Source organism: Scleropages formosus, chromosome 3 (assembly GCF_900964775.1).
Source record: "Scleropages formosus chromosome 3, fSclFor1.1, whole genome shotgun sequence".
NCBI classification, from domain to species: domain Eukaryota; kingdom Metazoa; phylum Chordata; class Actinopteri; order Osteoglossiformes; family Osteoglossidae; genus Scleropages; species Scleropages formosus.
Window position 1 is genome coordinate 35,824,261 of NC_041808.1, and position 21,132 is coordinate 35,845,392.

The 21,132-nt window shown below is 41.5% G+C and overlaps 1 protein-coding gene across 2 annotated transcripts in view; it reads right to left on the reverse strand.

The window, feature by feature from the left end:
- LOC108922541 (protein sidekick-1-like) overlaps positions 1-21,132 on the reverse strand; it is a 376,626-nt gene that overhangs the window by 12,275 nt on the left and 343,219 nt on the right. For both annotated transcript variants that reach the window (XM_018732731.2, XM_029250679.1), the window contains 7 exons: positions 19,805-19,999; positions 18,364-18,565; positions 16,379-16,482; positions 15,610-15,680; positions 14,691-14,823; positions 12,727-12,783; positions 10,564-10,665 (listed from right to left, as the gene is read on the reverse strand). In XM_018732731.2, coding sequence (XP_018588247.2) covers positions 10,564-10,665; positions 12,727-12,783; positions 14,691-14,823; positions 15,610-15,680; positions 16,379-16,482; positions 18,364-18,565; positions 19,805-19,999 — 864 coding nt within the window. The remainder of the gene's footprint in view (positions 1-10,563; positions 10,666-12,726; positions 12,784-14,690; positions 14,824-15,609; positions 15,681-16,378; positions 16,483-18,363; positions 18,566-19,804; positions 20,000-21,132) is intronic.

Consider the following 21,132-nt stretch of genomic DNA (forward strand, 5'->3'; position numbering starts at 1 on the left):
ATTTTTCCAAGGGGTCACATGAGAAACTGGGACTGTTGTGGCGGGCCGACCCAGTAGGCTGAACTTAATTCTGATCAATACTATTTTATTGCTTTATAAAAAGCAGTAAATTGTATGGTTTTGATTAGCTGCTACGCGTAAGAACATGCATGTTACGATAAGGGTACAAAAATGCTGAGTAGGTCAAATATAGCAGTAAAAAATAGTAGAAAAGCCAAGCATTATACCACTATTTCATTTTATTTTTAACACACTTTTAACCTTCACAAAAACAATACTGAAAATGTGTGTTTTGCAGTATGTTAAAGACCAGCAATTAATTAACTTTATACAAAAAGCAATAAGTGCTTTTAATGTTTTTTGGCTCTTTTTTCGTGTTCATTGAGAAAAATACAGTCTGTCTTGGGTTTGAACAAGTGCACTGAAGTCTGGTTGAATGTCTGAGGTAGATATGCGAAGGACAGCTGACAGGTGATCATGAGTGAGAGAGGATCTGTATCTGGATTTGTTGAACTTCATCACTGAGAATGTTTGTTCATATATGTAGGTAGATCCAAAGAGAACAAACATCTTCTGAGCATGCCTCCTCATGTGTGGAAAGTTCTCCTCTTTGAGTGAAGAGTAAAAATCCAGCAGTGATACTGACTAAAAGTGCTCTGCCAGTAGTGTATCAGATTGCAGGTCGATGAGTTGGAGCTGAACATCGCTGGGTGTATTATCCATACCGCAGGGGGAAAAAGAAAAGTGCAACAAACTATCTCTGATTCAATGCTCATGCCCTGATGAATTTAACTATTTTAGTTACAACATCAATAACATGGTTAATTTTTACACTGACTTACAACACCTCCTGATATAATACAATGTAAAAATACCAATTTCTGGGTTAATTTCAGTCACTTTACCTTGCATCCGCTTCAAATGTCTGACATTTTCCCCATCAGATTTGAACAACCATCCGTTGTAACACCTGCCAGTTTGTCCCATTTCAGTCCCAGCTTGTCCAAGCATGCATTTACCTCCATGAACAAACCACTCCCTGCCTGTCGTCGTCCCTTTCAATGACCATATTGCTGCCAGCTCCTCTGTAACCTTAAACTTTCCTTCGTTATTCCACGTACAAAGACGAGTAACTGGGCTGTGTTGCGGACCTCGCAGCTCTCATCAAAGCCAAGGAGAAATAGTCAAAATTGTCCGCTTTGTTTTGCAGCTGAAGCTACAGATTTCCTGCGACCGATGTCCTTGATCTTTCTCGTCACGGCACGCATACGTAAATTGAAAAAAAAAAGCTGTCACTTTCAAAATAAAAGCAATGCAGTTGTATTCTGTGCATGGCGTACACTTATTTACATTTGATTTCTAATTTCCGATTGAACTCTCGTGGGCCGGACAGGGACACCCAAAGGGCCGGATGTGGCCCGGGGGCCGTAAAATGTCCAGGTCTGCTTTAGACCATAGTATCCTACTGAGTAGGCTTGGAAAACTGGTTGGACTAAAACGCACCGTTCTGAAGTGGTTTAAATCGTATCTAGCTAACCGTGAACAACTTGTACTGAAATCTAATGACTGCACCACCTCCATCTCAACTACAGTTCAGCATGGTGTGCCACAGGGCTCTATGTTGGGGCCATTACTGTTTTCACTCTATATGTTACCATTGGGTGACATTATTCGCAAACACAATGTGAATTTCCATTCGTATGCCGATGACACACAGCTTTATGTATCGTTTAAGCCTGATGATCCATCACATGTGGTGTCGTTAGCTAATTGTTTTACCAGTATAAAATTATGGATGAGTAAAATTTTCTTATCTCTAATTGCCAGTTGAACAGAGGTACTTGTGGTGGGTGGTGCTGCCAAAACTCTCAACATAATCACACCAGTCTTTACAACAAGTGGTATTAGCTTCAAGCATATGGATTGTGTCAAGGATTTGGGTGTCCTGCTGGATGGAAAGCCTTTATTTATATTGCATGTAAATGCTTTGACTAGGGGGGTGCGGTGGCGCAGTGGGTTGGACCGCAGTCCTGCTCTCCGGTGGGTCTGGGGTTCAAGTCCCGCTTGGGGTGCCTTGCGGCGGACTGGCGTCCCGTCCTGGGTGTGTCCCCTTCCCCCTCCGGCCTTATGCCCTGTGTTGCCGGGTAGGCTCCGGTTCCCCGTGACCCCGTAAGGGACAAGCGGTTCTGAAAGTGTGTGTGCGCGCGCGCGTGCGTGCGTGCGTGCTTTGACTAGGGGGCATGGTAGCGCAGTGGGTTGGACCGAGTCCTGCTCTCCAGTGGGTCTGGGGTTCGAGTCCCGCTTGGGGTGCCTTGCGACGGACTGGTGTCCTGTCCTGGGTGTGTCCCCTCCCCCTCTGGCCTTCTGCCCTGTGTTGCCGGGTGGGCTCTGATTCCTCGCGACCCCGTATGGGACATGTGGTTCAGAAAATGGGTGTGTGTGTGTGTGCTTTGACTAAGTTGTGCTTCCTTCAGTTAAGAAACATAGCTAAATTGTGGCGATTCATATGTAGACGGGATTCTGAGAATTGTCACTAGAACTAGGGAGTTTTACCATATAATACCGGTACTTAAACTGTTGCATTGGCTCCCGGTCTCTTATAGAGTTGATTATAAAATCCTACTTTTGACCTATAAGGCAGTACATGGAATTGCTCTGGCTTACCTTTGTGAGATCATTGATTCTTATATCCCAGGAAGATCTCTCTGTTCATTAGATGCAGGTTACCTTAAAGTACCTGTGATCAATAAGACCTCAGTAGGAGGTCGCGCCTTTAGTTATAGAGCACCTAAACTGTGGAATAGTCTACCAGTTATTGTTAGAAATGCCCCGTCTGTTTCTGTTTTCAAAACCCGACTAAAGACGTACATGTTCTTTCAGGCATTGCACCTCGAAATGTAATTCCACCTGCCTTGGTTGTTTTTATCACCTTTATAAAAATGCATATTAAATTAACTTAAGTAGTAAATTACTAACTCTGTTCTTTCTTCTTGTTGAGCACTACCTCATTACATAAGAACTGAGGAGGCCAGCCAGTGGTGACAGATGAATCCCATGCTGACAGAGGATGATGTCTATCTGCCATGACGAATGAGACGTTCCATGCTGATCTGGGGATCCAAGATGCCATTCAGCAACATAATCATCATTACTTGTTACACGGGCTTACAACTGTTACTTTCTAGAATGCCCAGGAGGGGTTGGCAACCAATGGCGCGTGGACCCCCAGAGGTTTTTTTTCTCCCTCAACCTTCAGTTGGGAGTTTTTGTTCTTTTCCCCGGTGGCCAGTAGGCATACTTATAGCTCTATAGAAGTACTTTATTATGGTAGCCATTATGTCTTCTCTGTTTGTATTTATTTATTTTTATTTATTTTTATTTTTATAGAGCGCTCTTCTCATGCAGTAACACAGAGCACTTTAACACAGGCATACAGCAAGAAAACTTGATACAAACAATTGTTAATAAAACTCAGCTGTCCAAACACGCAACTGTCCAAATCAAAGAAATACCAGGAAAACAGCTAATAGAAGCAGAAAATTCAAGCAATGTAAACATGAGAAAGAGAAACAGAAACTCAAGCCTGTTTCTTAGCTCTAACACAGTATAAAACTGTTTGTCTTCAAACTCCGAACAGCTTTTCTCAGTTCCTGTGTCAGCACACCAACAGCTGTCCTCCAGCTCTCCAGGACTTTTTGTCTCCCCATTTCGTTTGGATTGGCCACCCCTGGTGTTCATTTCCACTTTTCCACGTTTAGCCAGGTTGCCAGTGTGGGAATGAGAGGAAGGGGTATGACCAGGCTCCATGCTCCAACCTTCAATACACTTTTTATATGATACCAGAAGCTTTGCTAGTCCTTTTCTGTCCTCTCATGTGGGTGTGTTATCACTCAGCGAAAGTCCTGGCTCCACTCTGCGTTCATAAATCGTATAGCAAGAACAACCAAGACAATGCCGGAGACAAGCAGCTCTCACTATAAATGACCCGGGCCACCTCTTGCCTACTGACAGGATGGCTCCTGAAATGAGATATGTGCCCCAGTGGAACAGAAGGTCACATTGTGCCATCAGGCTGTGCACGTTACCATCAGACAGCAGGCAGAAGCCGGTAGTTCACACACCTATTAGGAGACCCAGAGAGGAGCTAAAAGGATGCTGGTCTGGGTACAACTGTTCTTGTCCCAGTCCCTACAAAGAAAACACAAACGCACCCAATTCTGCAATTATGCGATTGTTGTGTTCCCCAAAACATGGTATTACGCTAATTCAGGTCATAAAAAATATCAGTCTGAATGGGAAGATTTGAGTTGGAGCAGAGTACATAAAATACAGCAAGACCACCAAGAAAAACACCCACCGAGCAGAAAAAAATTAAAGTAGCATTTAATTGCAAAACCTACCAAATCAAGAAATTGCAAATAAACAATGAAGGAAATTTAAATAATAAAATAATTTGCAAATTGTAATACATGAAAATTTGACAAAAAAGTACAAAAATGTGTAGTGCAATTTTTTGCAGAATGAGATTGTGTAATTCTGAAATTGCACTTGCAAATGCTTGTGTTTAGTAAATTATGGTCCTCTGCAACAGGAGTAGGCCTAATGACAATTTCAAAAATATTAAAACAACAAAATCTAGCAACTTTGAGAACAAGTAATCTGAAATGTCTTTTATTAAATATTTGCTAATTGCATCATAAAACCGCTCTGGTAAATAATATGAAAAGAGTCTGGTCTCTTTTTTTTCACAATGAAAGAAAAAGTCACCAGAGGGCCCCATGAGTAAGCACCCCCCCAGTAACATAACCTATTGCTTTTTACAAAGATCTGGAGAAAAAAAGAGAAACAAGAGAATGACATTGAAAAATGGGCCAAAAATACCGGTTAGAAATTGGCCTTTCTTTTATTTTGGTTCTAACTCTGTTACGTTAGCCAGCTGGCTATTGTTACTCTGTTACGTAAAAGTATATTTGTAAATGCAATTTCTGTTTTTCTTTGCTACATTTGGCTTTATTAATATTTTCTGGTGTTATCCCCAATGGCAGTATATAGAGCAAGAACAGTGATAGACCTGACACTAAACCTTGGGGAATGCCATAAATTACCTTAGACAAGAATGAAGGGGCACTAATTTCAGCACAAATTGTTGATGATTTGATAAATATGGACAAAATTATTGAAGCAATAGCTGATATTCTGACTAAATATTCAAGCCTACTAAGTAAACTATTGTGGTCATCAGTGTCATAGGCCACCCTTAAATCCTTCAACATAATAACTGCAGCAGAAAATGTTCAGAAATACATTAATTTAATGGATTTATGGTTAGGGTTCGCTTGGCTCTACTTGTCATATCCACGACCTCTTTGCTACACAACGCACCTGTGGATGATGAGGAAAACAGAGCATAAAAGGATGACCCTTGATCGACCAGATCGAGGAACCTCATTGAACCATCCACTCACCCACGACTGCGGTCTCCTGCGATCTCTCCAAAATCCTTGTTTTACTCCTTGTCCTTGTCCCCGTACCTGTTCCGGTTCCTGTTCCTACCCTGCCCTGTTCCAGTCCTCCCTGAACCCAGGTCCCCCGGTTTCCTTGTCTTTTTCATTCCCTGACCATTGGCTTCGCTTCTTGGACTATGACTTCAAATTCTCTTTGTATTGATGTCTGCTCATCGGTGACCCTCAATACGCTTACTACTATGCATTCTACCTGCCGATCTTGTGTAGAATAAAACCGTTCAACCGCACTTGGGTCTGTCTCACCCTGGCAGACATGACACTACTGACAGTTCTGATCCTTTTCTCCAAAATATTTCCATATAATATTTTTTTAAAAAAAAATAGTTTTCATTCTTACATTGAGAATAGTCAACTCAATGTTTCTGTCAGACTAAAGAGCCTCACCTTTTTATCTTCAGCAAAATACTTAATGAAATCACAACAGTGGATGTGAAATAACTTTTTATCTTTGGTGGGTGGGTTTGCTGTAACCTGTAAACAAAGCTTATCCACTCTAAATTACACAATTTTAACTGCTCTAAATGCAACAGAAACTGGGAGTTTTATTTAATACTCTTGTTTAGGTCTCATGTGTTTCTCATTAGTGTATCTAACAGTGTAAGTCAACTTGGTGAATAAGCTGTGTAGACTGATAAGACTACATTGTATCCATTGGAAGTCATTTTGGAGAAAAGTGTCTGCTAAATAAATAAAAAATGTAAAAATGTCTAGGTGTGACAGAGAGCAAAGTGACCAAAAGGAGCAGCAACCTTGCGGTTGACCATTGAATTATAATTTCGATGGACTGTAGCTTAGTCTTGACAGTTGTACTTATTAGACATATCCACATAGATGTCCTCTGTCACCACAGAAGAATGCCCAGGAAGAGCTGACAGCCACTGGTACTCAGACCTCCAAAGGTTTATTTTTCTCTCTTAGGGAATGTTAGGGATAGGGAATGTTTTGTTTTTCTTTCCACTGTTACCAGCTGGCTCACTCTGTTGTAAGTTATGTGTGTTATGTCTGTAATTTTACATTATTCTAAGTTAGCTTGTTTAGCATTACAACCTTGTTCAGAACTCTGTGCCATTCTCATGAGAAGAGTGCTCCATAATAATACATTGAAAATTGATTTGAATTTGGTGCAGGCTCAAATCCAACTGTTTGCATGCTCTACCCCTGTTAATGTGGGCTTCCTCCCACAGCCCAAAGACATGTGTTATAGTTGAATAAGTAACCTTAAATTTCTTGCAGTATGTGTGTGAATGAACAACTGAACTGGCCTGGTATAGACTGGTGTTTCATTAATGGTGTACCCTAATTTATGGCATATGTTGCAGGGACAGAGCACTGTAACCCTACACAGGATAAGTGGTTAATAATAATGAATGAATGGGGCCAAAGGTAGTTATTGGTTAGAATGGCCACCTTCCAGTAAAAATTACTCATCTTTATCAATGGGTAAATTACTGTAAGTATCTTAACACTGTAAGCAGCTTTGGAGAAGAGCAACAGCTAAATAAATAAATGCATAGCTGCCACATTTACACAAAGCGAATTATAATTTCTTCTATTTGTAAAGCTATATATTTTACTGGTGCAATTTAAGGTACAATTATCCCTCGATATGCAAGTCCTCAGTACATGAATCTTAGAAGTGACAGCCTAAGAAAATTAATAATACCCTCCTTTGATGAGCACATGGGCTTCAAAGTTCCTTTGAAGTTTTGGTAAGTCCCCCAGCTAGAATCAAAATTTAAAAATTTACACTCAAAAAACGCATAAGAAAATGTCATTTGTAGTACTATGTTACTCTTATTTTATAATTCCTATAAGTACTATCTAAACATGAAAATAATTTTGTTATCCATAAAACAATAGTTTTCTCTAAGTGGGTATGACACATACGTACACACTTTACGTATTCACAAGCTACTGTAAATGCTACACTTAGCTAAATAAAGCAAAATTTTTGTTATTGCATTTTTCTTGATGTCCTTTATTTGAATGTTTCCATAATATGTCATTTCTAGCCAACAAGAAAAGTGAGGACATTTTTATTCTCAATTAAACAAATAGGAAAAGCGAGGATGTTTTTACTCTCCTTTTCATGAGGGCTAAGATTTGTACTTAAAGGACTGACAGTACCCATCCTAGAGGAGAATATGGGTGTTTTTAGATGACTCGACAAGGGCAAAAGGCTGAAGGATACTGCAGTAGCGACAGGAATGGCGAATTCTACAATTCGGACAATGCTTGTAAATTGGCCTGCAGAACATTAGAACAGCTGGTTAAGTCGCTTCTGCAGATTCAGAGGCTGCAGCAGGTGTCCCAGCAAACATGCAGAAGATAATGGAAACTGGAGGGTAGAAGTCAAAGCAAATCTTTGTTGACAAAATGCGATTGTTTTGGAAACGTATGCCTACGTTTTGTTTGCATGTCTTTTTTTATTTAGTTCACAAATATATCTTTCATCAGAAGTCTGGCATGTGTTTAGCTGGGCAATTAAAGACAACATTTTGACTTTTCAAGATAAAACTTCAAAAACCCTTACATAATCTACTGTTGTCACTGAAGTTTCATCTTTACGATTTTCACGAATGCTGTTGTCATTGTGTTTTAGTAAATAATATGTGCAATATTCTGAAATTTCATGTGTCTTCCTTTCCTTTTGTATTTACATTCATTTGTCATGTACTGATGTATAATTGAATATACAGCAGTGTAATTATTTTTAGAAATGAAAAGCAAAGCAATTTTAGGTGGGGTGTAAGAGTACAGGAACACATTATTATTTTTTCCATAAGAAATAATGGCATATTGGGTTTCAACATAAGAATGCTTGGTATATTTCAGTTTTCAGGAATGAATTACGTTTGTAAACTGATAGATACTTGTACTGATCATGGGTGCAACAGAAGCACCCAGGCTTTTCCGATTACACAAGACACACTCCGTAATGAAATCCGTGTCTGCTGAAATAGAGGGTGTCGAGTGAGGTGGAACCATTCCAGCAAAGTACATCTGAGAACAGGCTTGGATTCATTGTTCAGCTTTGAGAAACTTATTAGGAGCAATTTCATTCTGAGTATGACATAGAGTCCCATGTACAGTATGATTGGACTGATTTTCATTTTGTTTAGGGTGTTAAGACCAGCAGAGACTATCCAGGGTTGAGAAATGCACTGAGGAAGGGCAGTCTGTACATGCACTTCAGAATGGCTGGGCAGTGATGAATAGGTGGGGGTGGGGATAGGCTGCAGCATGCCTTTGTTGGTACCTGATATATCCATCGCTCTGCCATGTGTTATTTATCATGTGTTTGTTGGGGGGGTTGAGGGTGGGATCGACAAACTCTTACACTGGTTTGACCCTCTGACCCTACTGAAAGACTTTCCCCCCCTTGCCCAAACATCATAGTACAGATAAGTCCCCAAACTGCAGGGTTTGGTTTGCAGGGTAGCGACGAGCTGGAGCCTAACCCGGCAACACAGGGAGCAAGGCTGGAGGGGGAGGAGACACACCCAGGACAGGATGCCAGTCCATCGCAAGGCACTCCAAGCAGGACTCAAACCCCCGACCTGCCAGAGAGCAGGACCCAGCCAAACCCGCTGCGCCACCGCGGCCCCCCTCAGATGAAACTTTTAAGCCATAAACCAGTTGCTTGGTTTGCTCCCAAGGACACCGCCCAGATGTCAGCTAAATGTGCTCGTGTTTTACTCAGTGACTGCAGCGTGCTGAGTCTAGACAGTCTTGACTGGAACAGCAGCAGCTGCTACAACAGGAATTGTGCCATGGTTTCAGCTGTACCATCATGGATAAAAAGATTTTTGCTGCTTATATTCCAAGACAGCATAACATGAAAACCTCAGCCACCGAATCCTTTACTAGAACAGCAGGTCATGAGCAATTTATAAGCAAAATAATTTACTGTTGACATACTAAATATTGATCTTTTGCTTTTTAAAGGCACAGGGTACATAAAAGGTTCATGACTTCTGCACAAGATTAAAAAATGCTGTCTGCATCATTCACAAAGCTTATAACATCCATAGCACTGAAGTTTGCACAGGCTCTCCTCCTGTTTCCCTAGGGCAGTGGTGCTCCTGGTTTCCTTTCTCTTTCTATGACCAGAACACTCCTCCCCTCATCTTCTGCGATTAACTTCTGGATGCTGTCCAGAACCTCTTTTCTGGTCTCACTTGCCCATACTCAGCGCTGCTGTGTGCTAAATTTCAGCTCTGTCTTCACCGCTCCAGTTTGTCACAAGTCTGCCCTTCCTCCTCACAAACAGATGGCTGCTCACTGGCAGTCCTGGCTCTTAAGTGACGAGAGAAACTCTGGTCATAATGGTCAAGTTACCTTTGAAAAAGTTTCAACTTCCCTGCTACACCCTGACAAAAAACCAGGATGTTACGGGTCATGGTCACGCTTCAGGCAGTTAACTTTGATTTTTGACATCTAACTTTAACTCGCATGTGATATTCTTAAAGATGGAGTATACAACAATTATTTTAAAAACACTGAAAAGTATTTAAGAGTTGGACTCTTTACTCTCAAGTAATACACTCGTGAATTTAGCTGGAAAAAAATGCTTTTTCACATAATCGTCTAAACTCACTGATATGTTGAAAATAAATTTTTCCTTGTAGCACTTTTTTCAAAATATCTGTGTCACCGTCTTCCTGATTTGCTATTTTTCATTTCATTCTCACATTGCTTTTTCAAAACTTTGGCATTAATTTCTTATAAGTGACCATGCAGTAGGTTTTATGACATTATTGTCAAAAGTAAGAGTCAAGGCTGTATGTCTGTATACACTATTTTCACTAAACATTCTACATTTTGCCAGAATGGACATCAAGAAATTAAAATATGATTGATGGATATGATTAAGTATGGGTGCACTAAACGGGCTTTAGGATTTGGCATGGTTGCAACACTGAAGTAAAGAGAGACTCAATGTTTGTTGTGTTCCCTGTTTGTTACCATGACAGGTGGCTGGAACTCAGCCAGTGAGGGAGCGAGAAGCCCAATAATGCACAACCACCAGCCCTACCTGCTTCTCCTACAAAGACCTCCACTGGGGCGCTTGGGGGACTCTCTCCAATGATGTTATAGGCCGTCATCACGATCTCGTAGCGCTTGTACTTGCTCAGCTCTGAGGTAGGGAAGGGTGGTGGAAGAAAGACCTGCATTAATGATTGTCATTTAATGTACTAGAAATGTTCCAGAGCCTAATGTCCATGGGCTAAATGAAACAGCAGAAAAGGTTAAATCACATAACTATCTTTCAACCAAATTGTCTGTATTTTTCCATTGTGATGCAATGGGAGAACTTCTTATACCATATGCACAGAAGAAACTCCTTACCCAGTTTAATACTGTCCCTGTCAGAATTAACAGTTTCCCAGTGTACAAGTGAGACCTTTTGCAAAGCGTTAGCGGTGTTACCAAAAGAAAAAAAACACTCATAGTGTAAATTTAACACTTTAAATTAGGTTCCCAATATGGCGAGTGTATAATGTTCCAGTAATTTGATTGTTTGACAAATGTGAAGAGATTTGCACAACTATACATAGACAACCCTCTAGTTATGTAAATTTGACTTATGTAAATTCCCAGCATACTTATGGATAGTTACGGATAGCGCTTTTATTTTACGCAAAACATCTAAAATACGTTAAGCACAAGTTGGCATAACCAGACAAGGCAGGAAGCTGCATCCTACATTTACATTTATTTTACATTTACATTTATTTATTTATCAGATTGGGGGGCATGGTGGCGCAGTGGGTCTGACCAGGTCCTTGCTCTCTTGCAGGTCTGGGGTTCAAGTCTCGCTTGGGGTGCCTTGTGATGGACTGGCATCCCGTCCTGGGTGTGTCCCCTCCAGCCCTTTGCTGCCGGGTTAGGCCCTGGCTCACCGCGACCCCCATATGGGACAAGCGGTTCAGACAGTGTGTGTGTGTGTGTATTTATCAGATGCTTTTCTCCAAAGCAACTTCCAATGAACGCTATGTAGTGTTATCAGTCCACACACCTTATTCACCATCGTGACTTGCACTGCTAGATACATTACTTACAATGGGTCACTCATCCATACATCTTCCCAGTTCCCATGTATTTTGAGCGGTGAACGCATCGCCTCTTGTTAGTGTACTGCTTTTTTCACATATTTTTTTACCCATTTTGTTATTCACAATGCCTGGTGGTAAACGTGCACTTGAAGGAAAACGAGAACCATCTTGCAAGCAGCAATCAATTTGGAGATGAAATTGAAAATAATAAGGAAGTATGAAGGTGGACAGAGATTATCGTCTATAGCATGGGAACCAGGTTTAGCCGTATCAAGAATAAATACGATCGTGAAGGATGCTGCGCATATAGTCAAGGATGAGCATGTGGTGATGCTGAATGGTGGGGGAGGTAGGGGAATCTGACATACGTTGCTTTTGACTTGTGTAAGGGGTTGAAGAGCGGTCTAAGTCGAGGGGTGTCTGTACACTTCCAGAGAGGTAGAGAAACTCTAAATAAGTTAAAATAACTATCTCTAAAACAGAGAGAAGAGTTTTGACATATCAGCAGAACAGGCTAAAGAACCTCCTTCCTTCAGCAAGAGAGAGGTAGCAGCTCCTTAGGGTAAAGGAACACATTATGTGCTTACATCAGACTTTCTTCTGCACAACCTTGATTAGGACAGAGTCTGAATATTAAAAATATTACAATATCATTCTTTGAATGATCCATTTGAACAGTCAAGTCTCACAAATCTAGAACAGGCTTTCTCACTGATTGGATGTAAAAAGTTGACAAAAACACAACATAACACCATTGAGAAGTTCCAACATTCAGAAGCGTATGGAAGAAAACATGCAAGTGTTTTAATTAACGTGACTCCAAGTTACTGTTAGCAGTCTGGAGGAGAACATAAAAATGTTAACATGTCAGCTATGACACATAGTTGTGTTGAATGCCAATACAGTCGTGACTAGATGATGGCTCCACAGAAGGACAGAGAATGATGGTGCCTTGGGGTGATCTGGAGGCTGCACCTTTACAGGCATCACAGAGAGAACAGACTGATTAGAGCAAGTGCTTGTTAACAAAAAGCAGAGATGGTGTTAAGGATTTTGTGCTGTAGCCAGAGGGGGTGTGAATATTTTGTTCAATCTTCAAAGCACAGCACCCTCAAACAGATAGTGGACTAAGAGGAACTTACGAGTTAGCTCAAATTCCGTTAGCGAGGCGCCGCTCACAGTCTTGAAGGTGCCCTTGGCTGCTTGGGACAAACAAGAAGAATAAAGATCAACTTCAAAATTGCGAGCCAAGTGCAGACACAACGGTGAGTTAACAAACCAGAGGAATGGCAAAAATCTAATTTAACTTCTGCGAGGAGTCCATCAAAGACGTCTGAAATCATGCAGTGTTTCCCACCATTTTAAAGAGATATGACAAAACTGTGGCTGGCTAACACAAAATGCAACGGAAAAACAAAACAGTATTAGAAATCCTCTTTTACACTCGCAATAAAAATAACAACAATAATAATAACATATTGTTTTGAGGCTAGGGGCGTGGTGGGTTGGACCGGGTCCTGCTCTCCGGTGGGTCTGGGGTTTGAGTCCCGCTTGGGGTGCCTTGCGATGGACTGGTGTCCCGTCCTGGGTGTGTCCCCTCCAGCCTTACGCCCTGAGTTGCTGGGTCAGGCTCTGGTTCCCTATGACCCCGTATGGGACAAGCGGTTCTGAAAATGTGTGTGTGTGTGTGTGTGTGTGTGTGTGTGTGTGTTTGTTTGTGTTTTGAGGCTTTATCCAAAGCAACCTACAAAGACATCAGTTTTAAGCAGTTGGACATGTTACTGAAAAAAAACTGATTAAATAAAAGAAGAGAGAGCTTCTGAAATTACAGATGGGATGACATCAACACTATAAATTCTTACCCATTATGCTACCAGGTTCTCTCTGTAATAACATCCTTACTTGATCTTCCAGCTGCTTTTGCAAGTGCAGTCATTTACAAAATTCGATACACGTACACACATACACACGCACGCACGCACGCACGCACGCACGCACGCACGCACGCATATACATTATGGGCAATTTTGAGTCACCAGGTCACATATCTTTGGACTGTGTTGTGGTAACTACTGTTGACTTCTGAAGTAATGGTGTCCGTTTCTTGGGCTATGGTGACATTTTGGCAGAAATGGGTGTCAACTCTGAGGCTTAAGATTGCATAAGAATGGTTTCCCATTGAAAGCAACAGAAATTAGGTGTTTGATTTATGAAAATTCACCTCGACAGGTTTTCCAAGAACGAATTTCCTTCATTAGGGAGGTGGAAGTCTGTATACTTTTAAGCAAGTCTAGCAGTTATAATTTTTCGAATGATGTAATTAAGCACTGACCACAGTATCTATAGAAGGTGTGACCTCCCTACTTCTGTGAGACACAGCAGAACATCACATGGACCGTGAGGGAGAGTACCATTACCATACAGAGGACAGCTGGAGCAAGGTTTCATCTCTGAGGAGAGGAAGGGGTATTTCACTCCTGTCTGAGCCAATGGTGGAAGATTGAATACGCCTCCTTGCTTGGGTGCCCCAGGCGTGTGCATTTAAATGTTGTCAACACAGAGTCCAATTTGTCAAAACAGATTTAATTCCCACAGACGAGTGCTCTGGTGTGCCCGGTGCTGACAGCTTGAGATTAAAGCCCTGATCCCGCACCTAGCAGACCTGCCATTTAATGAGTTCACCCCAGCCAAGCCAAGGGCTTAATCACCCACTATCAAAACATTCTTAACCAAATGGGAAGAAACAGAGGCTATGTGACAGTGTTCTGAAGATGTTCATTTAATGTTTAGGGCTTTTTATCCCAAGCCTTGACGGAACATGAGGGATCAGTCTGGTGTATCTTTCAAGTCAGAAAACATTTTGGCTAAATACCGAAAGCACTGCACAATTGAAACTGTGCAATGTTATGCAAACTGTTACAAATAGCATTAGTAAAAATGTTCACTGGAAGGAAAAGTTAAGATATCACATTCCACTAATGCAGCAAAGCAGGAACTATAGATGTGAACAACTTTAGATCTGGCTAGGCTTAATTCAGGTTGGGAGGTTGAGGTTAGGGTCAGGATTGGGATTAGGGCTAGGGTTAGGGATAGGGTCAGTTCCTACCTGTCACTTCTGCTGCCATGGAGGAATTCTCTCCAGCTGTCCTGGATTCCAGCGGAGCATTATCATAGTGCAGCTCTCGGTAGTATATGTGATAGCCCACCAGAATCCCATTGACAGTCTCATTCTTAGGAGGCTAAAACAGTCCAGATTGAATTAAAAGGTCAGAGTTGTCCCGTGGTGAAATGCTTCTTATCAAATTTCACACTTAAAACTCGAAAAACTAAATTAATCCATCTGCAGAATTGTTTGTGTCTATTAGCAGTCTCACCATATTAGCTTCACCCTGCAATCACAGATAAATAACAAATGAGACTTTAATATGTACAGCACTGTGTCAGTAGATAATTAGTAAAGTGCATTTTGAAAGTAATTAACTTGCTGCAGCCCAGCGCTCTACTGATAAGACAATCACATTTAGGGGAGATGATCCAGCACTTTACAGGTCAGCAGATAAAGGTTCCTAAAGGTAATTAATACCCCTTTGGAGAGTATACATAATAAGGCAGGTTAGCAGATTCCCGAACTCGGTTAACGTATATTATCAATTTACACATGAGGTTGAGAAACCAAACCTGCATGACAAATACTCGGAACATTTTATTTCTCAAAGGTTGCTGTTAAGTTAATATAATGCTTAATGACTAATTAACAAAACTGCTTGATAACTGAACAGTGAATCCTCATAACCCTCAATGACATCAACAATTAAAGTGCAGTCACTAACCATCAGACAAAACCATCTATAATTAAAAAAGTATCAGCAAGGTAAATTAAAAAAGGTGTACATTCAGCTTTTTATACAGTGTAATAAAAATGTACAATTGTCTCAATCATTCATCTACTTGGACGTGTTACTAATGTACTAGTTGTGAACTGTTCTTTGGTTACACCCAGTTAAGACAAGGCTTGTAACTCATACCTGCCACTGGACCAGTATGGAGGTTGTTGTGGACGGCTTTACGGCCAAAATGACAGGCGCCTCATCAGGAACTGCAGCAGGATGGGAAAAAATTCAAGGATGCAATCACAGCTGGACATGCTGGATGACCCTGTCCTTACGAACATCTCTACTTGGGGAATAAAAAGCTCCTGAATTACATGCACCGTACGGGGAGGGCAGATAAGCCCTTATCTACACACATACTCTTTCCCCCTACTGGGGCACATTATTTAGTTCTGACAAGTGAAATTCCCCTCCCAGGAACGTCAGGGTGTAACAGTTAAAGTGAAAAGTATTCACCTGGTATGTGTGCTAGGTGTGGGGGGTGTATGTTCCTAGCTACAACAAAGGAGCAAAATAACAATGACAAACCTGTAGGGTTTTCTGTTCTAACTGTACCAAAATAAGTATTATGCTTTCATACTCTTGACAGAGGCATGACCCAAGTCAGAAAAACACATTATGAGCATAATTTACTAATAATTTCTTATTTACTAGTCGCTGTGCATTTCTTTGAGACTGCTCTTCAACAGCAGCTGGTCTGGTAGCCTCATAAAAAAATCTCCCGCCAATGAAAGTGTTGTAGTGACAGCAGACGTGCCAAGATCAGAGTTGAATCTCCCACAGAGCTTCAGGCTGTGGTACTGGAGGCCCCTCATTCTTCTGCTGTGCTCTGACATGACATGCATGTGTGTCTGTTTTCTTCATTAACTGTATGGTAGCCCTAGCCACCAGCATCCTTGCTCACCATCCTGCAGAGTAGTGATGGTGTCCGTCTCCATGCTGTAGGCACTGTTGCCAACATCGTTGGTCGCTATCATACGCAGCTTGTAGGACGTGAAGGGCTTCAGTCTGTGAAATGACACATTGGATAAGACTCTGCTCAGAGTGCTGGTCTTTTCCACCACCACCCCATCAAAGCTCAAAAACATCACTTGTTTCTTAGCTCTCTTGGGGTCAGTAAGTACAAACATGACATATAAACCAAAAGGGCAGACAGTTCAGTTAGTCAAAGGCACAGTGAAACAATGAGGTCACAATTTGAGTAATGGCACAACAGAGAGACCAAGTTCTATTTAGCAGGACAGTTTGGTAAAAGGCGAACTACAAAACACTGCCAACACCCTAACTCTGACAGTTGGAATGTACCGTAACAACAGCAGGAATCCGATCTCTTACAGAGAATTAAGAGGGGTTACATACAAAAATAAAAAGGGGAGTATTAAGCTAATATCAGCAGAACAGTTGAATGGTTAAATTTTCCAAAATGGCAAAATTTTCAAAGATTTTTTTTCAACACTAATGACTGTCAGAGTCAAGAGGGTGGTGTTGTACTTGGTGTTCACTGAGGCTCCAGAACGCCTGTATATATGAAGGTACAGGTGCTCAATCAGTATCTATGAGGCTCCTGCTAGGGATAATGAAGAAGACCAAAGCTGACTGGATAATGAAGAAGGGTGAAGCCAAGTTCCACAGAGCCCATTCCTTGACAGAGTGGATGAAGCCACCATGTATTCCTTTAATGGTGGGGAGATGGAGCAGAAACTTCTCTCTTAGACAAAGGTGTAAATACAATAGAGACTAAGAAAGGCCAGGAAAACAGAGGAAAATCTATGTTCAAAGGCAAAGAACAATCCTTTTTACATTACGTTCTAAATGCACATCAAAATACAGTATCAAGCACAGAATTAATACAAAAACTTTGAAGCATCAAAGTACAATGTAATACAATATTAAGACTAAAATACAGTAAAATTGGAAGCAATTGATTTGAATATCTTGCACAACGAGGGTCACACTCTTCTAGAAGAGTTGAGAGTTAAGAACTGAATAAATTGCAATTATCACATCTTAAGATGTTGAGCATTTACTAGGTAGGTGTTTCTTAGCGACAAAATGAATGTGGCACAGTATCACAGTGGTTTTAGAGCTAGCATGACTCCATTAGGTCATTGCAGTTTTCACTGGAGGTGTCTGGTCTCCAAAGATAGCATCTCCCTTGGTTACCAGAGGTTAACAAAGCTGCAAAGATTATGCCATATTGTTCACATGATCACCTTCTGAGGTACCAAAGATCACTTCTTACAGAACAAATGAATCATTTCTAACCAGTTCAGCCTTGTGATAATATTACAGCAGGTAGGTGCATGAGAAGAAGCTAAATGATATAATATACTGCAGGAAAACGGTTTAAAGACTCTTTGAAACTAATTGTAATACCTCATTATACACTAACAATACAGCAACAGATTTACATATTTAATGAATGCACAGTCTCATGTTAGCTGTAAAAAACCATGGATAATCCTGCATGATATACATATAATCATAATCTTTTAATAACATTTCTCAGTGGTATTCCTACTGTTAACAATAAAGTGCACCTGGTGTTTGGCACTGCTGTGTGAGTGTGATTATCTACATAAACATGGACAAGTGCAGGACTAATGGTGGCTCCTGAAGGACAGATGTGCTTCAGTGTGGTGTAAAAGCTATGGCACACTACAGATATCAGCGTCCTCAGCACACAAAGGCGACATGTTGACAGGTTCATCCAAAGCACCGGTCATTGCCCTGGTTCAAGTTTCAGCGCATTGTCCCTGACATGCAAATGGACCAGCACATTAATCGACTGCCAATTGGAAATGGTGGGACACAGTTGGAAGCTTGATACGGTCTTTTAGATGCCTTGAAAGAGCGGGATGCTACGTGACAGCAACTGGCAGCTCTCACCTGTCCACCTCCCAGGAAGTGAAGTTGTGGCTGACGGCAGAGGAGTAGGTGGTCCAGTCACCGTGGAGCATTTCTCGAATCTGCAGGGTGAAGTAACGCACAGGGGACGCTCCATCGGCACCCGGGACCCAGTGCAGTTGGAGACTGCGGGATTGCACCCCATTCGGGGGTACACTCAGCTTCCGGGGGGGCTGGGGAGGCTCTGTGGAAAGGAAGGAGAAGTTCTCAGGTTCTTAAACTACTGAACAACTCATTTAAGAGAAACTGTAAGACCTTATGAACATACAGCACATACATGGCATCAATGTACCAGTTCATAGTAATGAACACGGGAGCACAGCAGCCCACTGCCTTGGGCCAAGTGTGACGTTACATCATCTAGTCCCAAAGAGCAGCTCATTAGAGAACTGCCATTAGTGTTTACCATATGGGTCAGCTAGATGGAATAGGATTAGTGATGTAAATTAGGTAACAAACGATCAGGCCAACTGCTGCTGCTCCACCTGCTGTGGAGTGCAGTGAAAATCATTGTGGTTTCATCAGCATCTATCTCCAGCCAACCTTTCTCCTTCCTGTTGTTTTCTTTTATGCAAAGGTGTAAACCATAACCAAGCAGCGCTCTGTTCTCACACGTCCCCTGGGTTCTCAAGTTAAAATAAATAAATAAATAAATAAATAAATCCTTAGTGAAATCCACATAACAAAAAGCCAGTCAACAGACTCAGAGCCCATCTTTATACGTGCACAAACCTTTTCCGGCATTTACTTTGCTTCTCGTGTCCATTCTTTTGTTCTAGAAATTATATCTTATCAGTTTCAAGTTTTCAGTGTGCTCCTATTTGAACTTTAGCACAACTGAAGGAAGTACTTCAAGGTTGAAGAGTAATTTGTTATAATAATGGATAACAGATGTAATTGAATTTACACTGTTGGCTTTCCCAGCGTGAGTGAACAATTAGGACAAGACCAAGAACTCTGATATTGCAGAATTGCAATCACCTTGAATATGATTTCAGAAGAGGAATGGAAGCACCAAAAAGAAAATTAAACAGGCTGAGGGAGTAAGATGGTACATATGAGAGATGGTTGGCAACCCCGTTTTTTTGTTGCACTACCGGACCATAATGCTGTGTGTTCAAAACTATGTTCAGACACCTATTAGATATGTGTTTTACTGGACCGCGTGTATGAAACAGTCTTGAGAGAGTCTTAAGTCTCAAAAGAGTGTACTAAACAGATGTATATTCACGGTTTTTTTGACCATGTACTCAGTGATGTGTTTGACCATCCATTGGACTGTGAGAGACTTTGCTTTCAGAGTCTGAATGGGTGCATCATGGGTTTTAACTACACATTCAACCACGTGCTTAACCCCCTAAGGGATTATGTTCACCTCACTCTTGACCATGTACGGCATCACATGTTGGTGCATCCCAGTCACCTCGGTTCTCTGTGGTGATGACTACCGCCTGCTCAGGTGGCCCCCAGCCTTGCTGGGTCCTGGCAGAAATGTGGAAGATGTAGGCTGACTCCGGTGCCAGGCCTGTGGCTGTGAACTCCCGAGCACTGGGCCCCACCTCTACTGTGGTGAAGGTGCTGGAGGGTCCGACGTCCTGCCGGTAAGCGATCTGGTACCCTGGGAAAAAGAGAACACATAGACCAGAAGTCAGGTGGACTCCTTGATCTGTTCTTTACTATGATCTTTGTAGCTCAACCTGACATTGAACTACAGTCTCTGTCAATATAAAAGTTTATTCATCAAGATTTTTCCAAAGATCACAAGGCTCAACCTATATCGGTACTCTGACAAGAAGAAAAGATGTAAGGAGATTCCTCATTGAACACACCTCATGAGCCAGTCATTTTTCTTCATGAAAACTACATTTTTCATGTCTGATTTCATGGAACATGTTCTTTTTGTGTAGCAGTATATACATAGTCATTCTCCTGTTCAAAGAACCTCTTAAAGCACTAGGGGAAATAAATTTGCATGAGCCCAGCTACACTTAGAAACATCTCACCATAACTTAGACATCACAGTTGATTGAAGTGTCTTTGACTAATATCACATGTTCAGCTAGGAGACCCTAAAGTCCTTCACCTGTTTTATTATTCCAGCTAGTGTACTAGTGTCTGGACCTCTGGTTGTTTTAGGACAAGTTTAGAATTCTTGAATTTTAAGTTGCAATATCCCTGACAGCTAAATATCCATAAAGCAAGACATATTTATTCCTGGACCACTGTTCACTTTCCAAGGTTGGAGCTCATGTCCAAATCTTCACACAAAGCACCAGGACTTCTCCCGCAACAGCTGCCCTAACCCTCTTAGGCCGATTTCTACTGGGTATTTTCAAAAGTGCTGCTAGGTGCTCACTGCAGGAAAACAGTGAGATCATTTCACTTATTACTGCCGTGCTGTGGCCTGCGACGTGTTTTCCCCGGCGTCATTATTCCAAACAGGCTTCCTCATTCCAGATGGCAGGCATCGTAATTGGTTGGATCGTCACTCACACACTCCTGGAGTTACTATTTTCTAAACTCACTGGCCACTCACTCATCCTAAACTGGCTGCCAACATGCTAGCTGGACTGCATTCAGTCGCAGGTCACAGTGACTGGAGGGGTTCAGGGACTCCATTTCTGGTCGCTGAAACAGAATGGGATTTTTTCTCCATGTCTCATGCGCTGTGTTTCTTGATGACTGTAAAATGCCAAAGTACCTCTAGAACACAATTTACACTGCACATATTATTATACAGGTGGTCCCTGA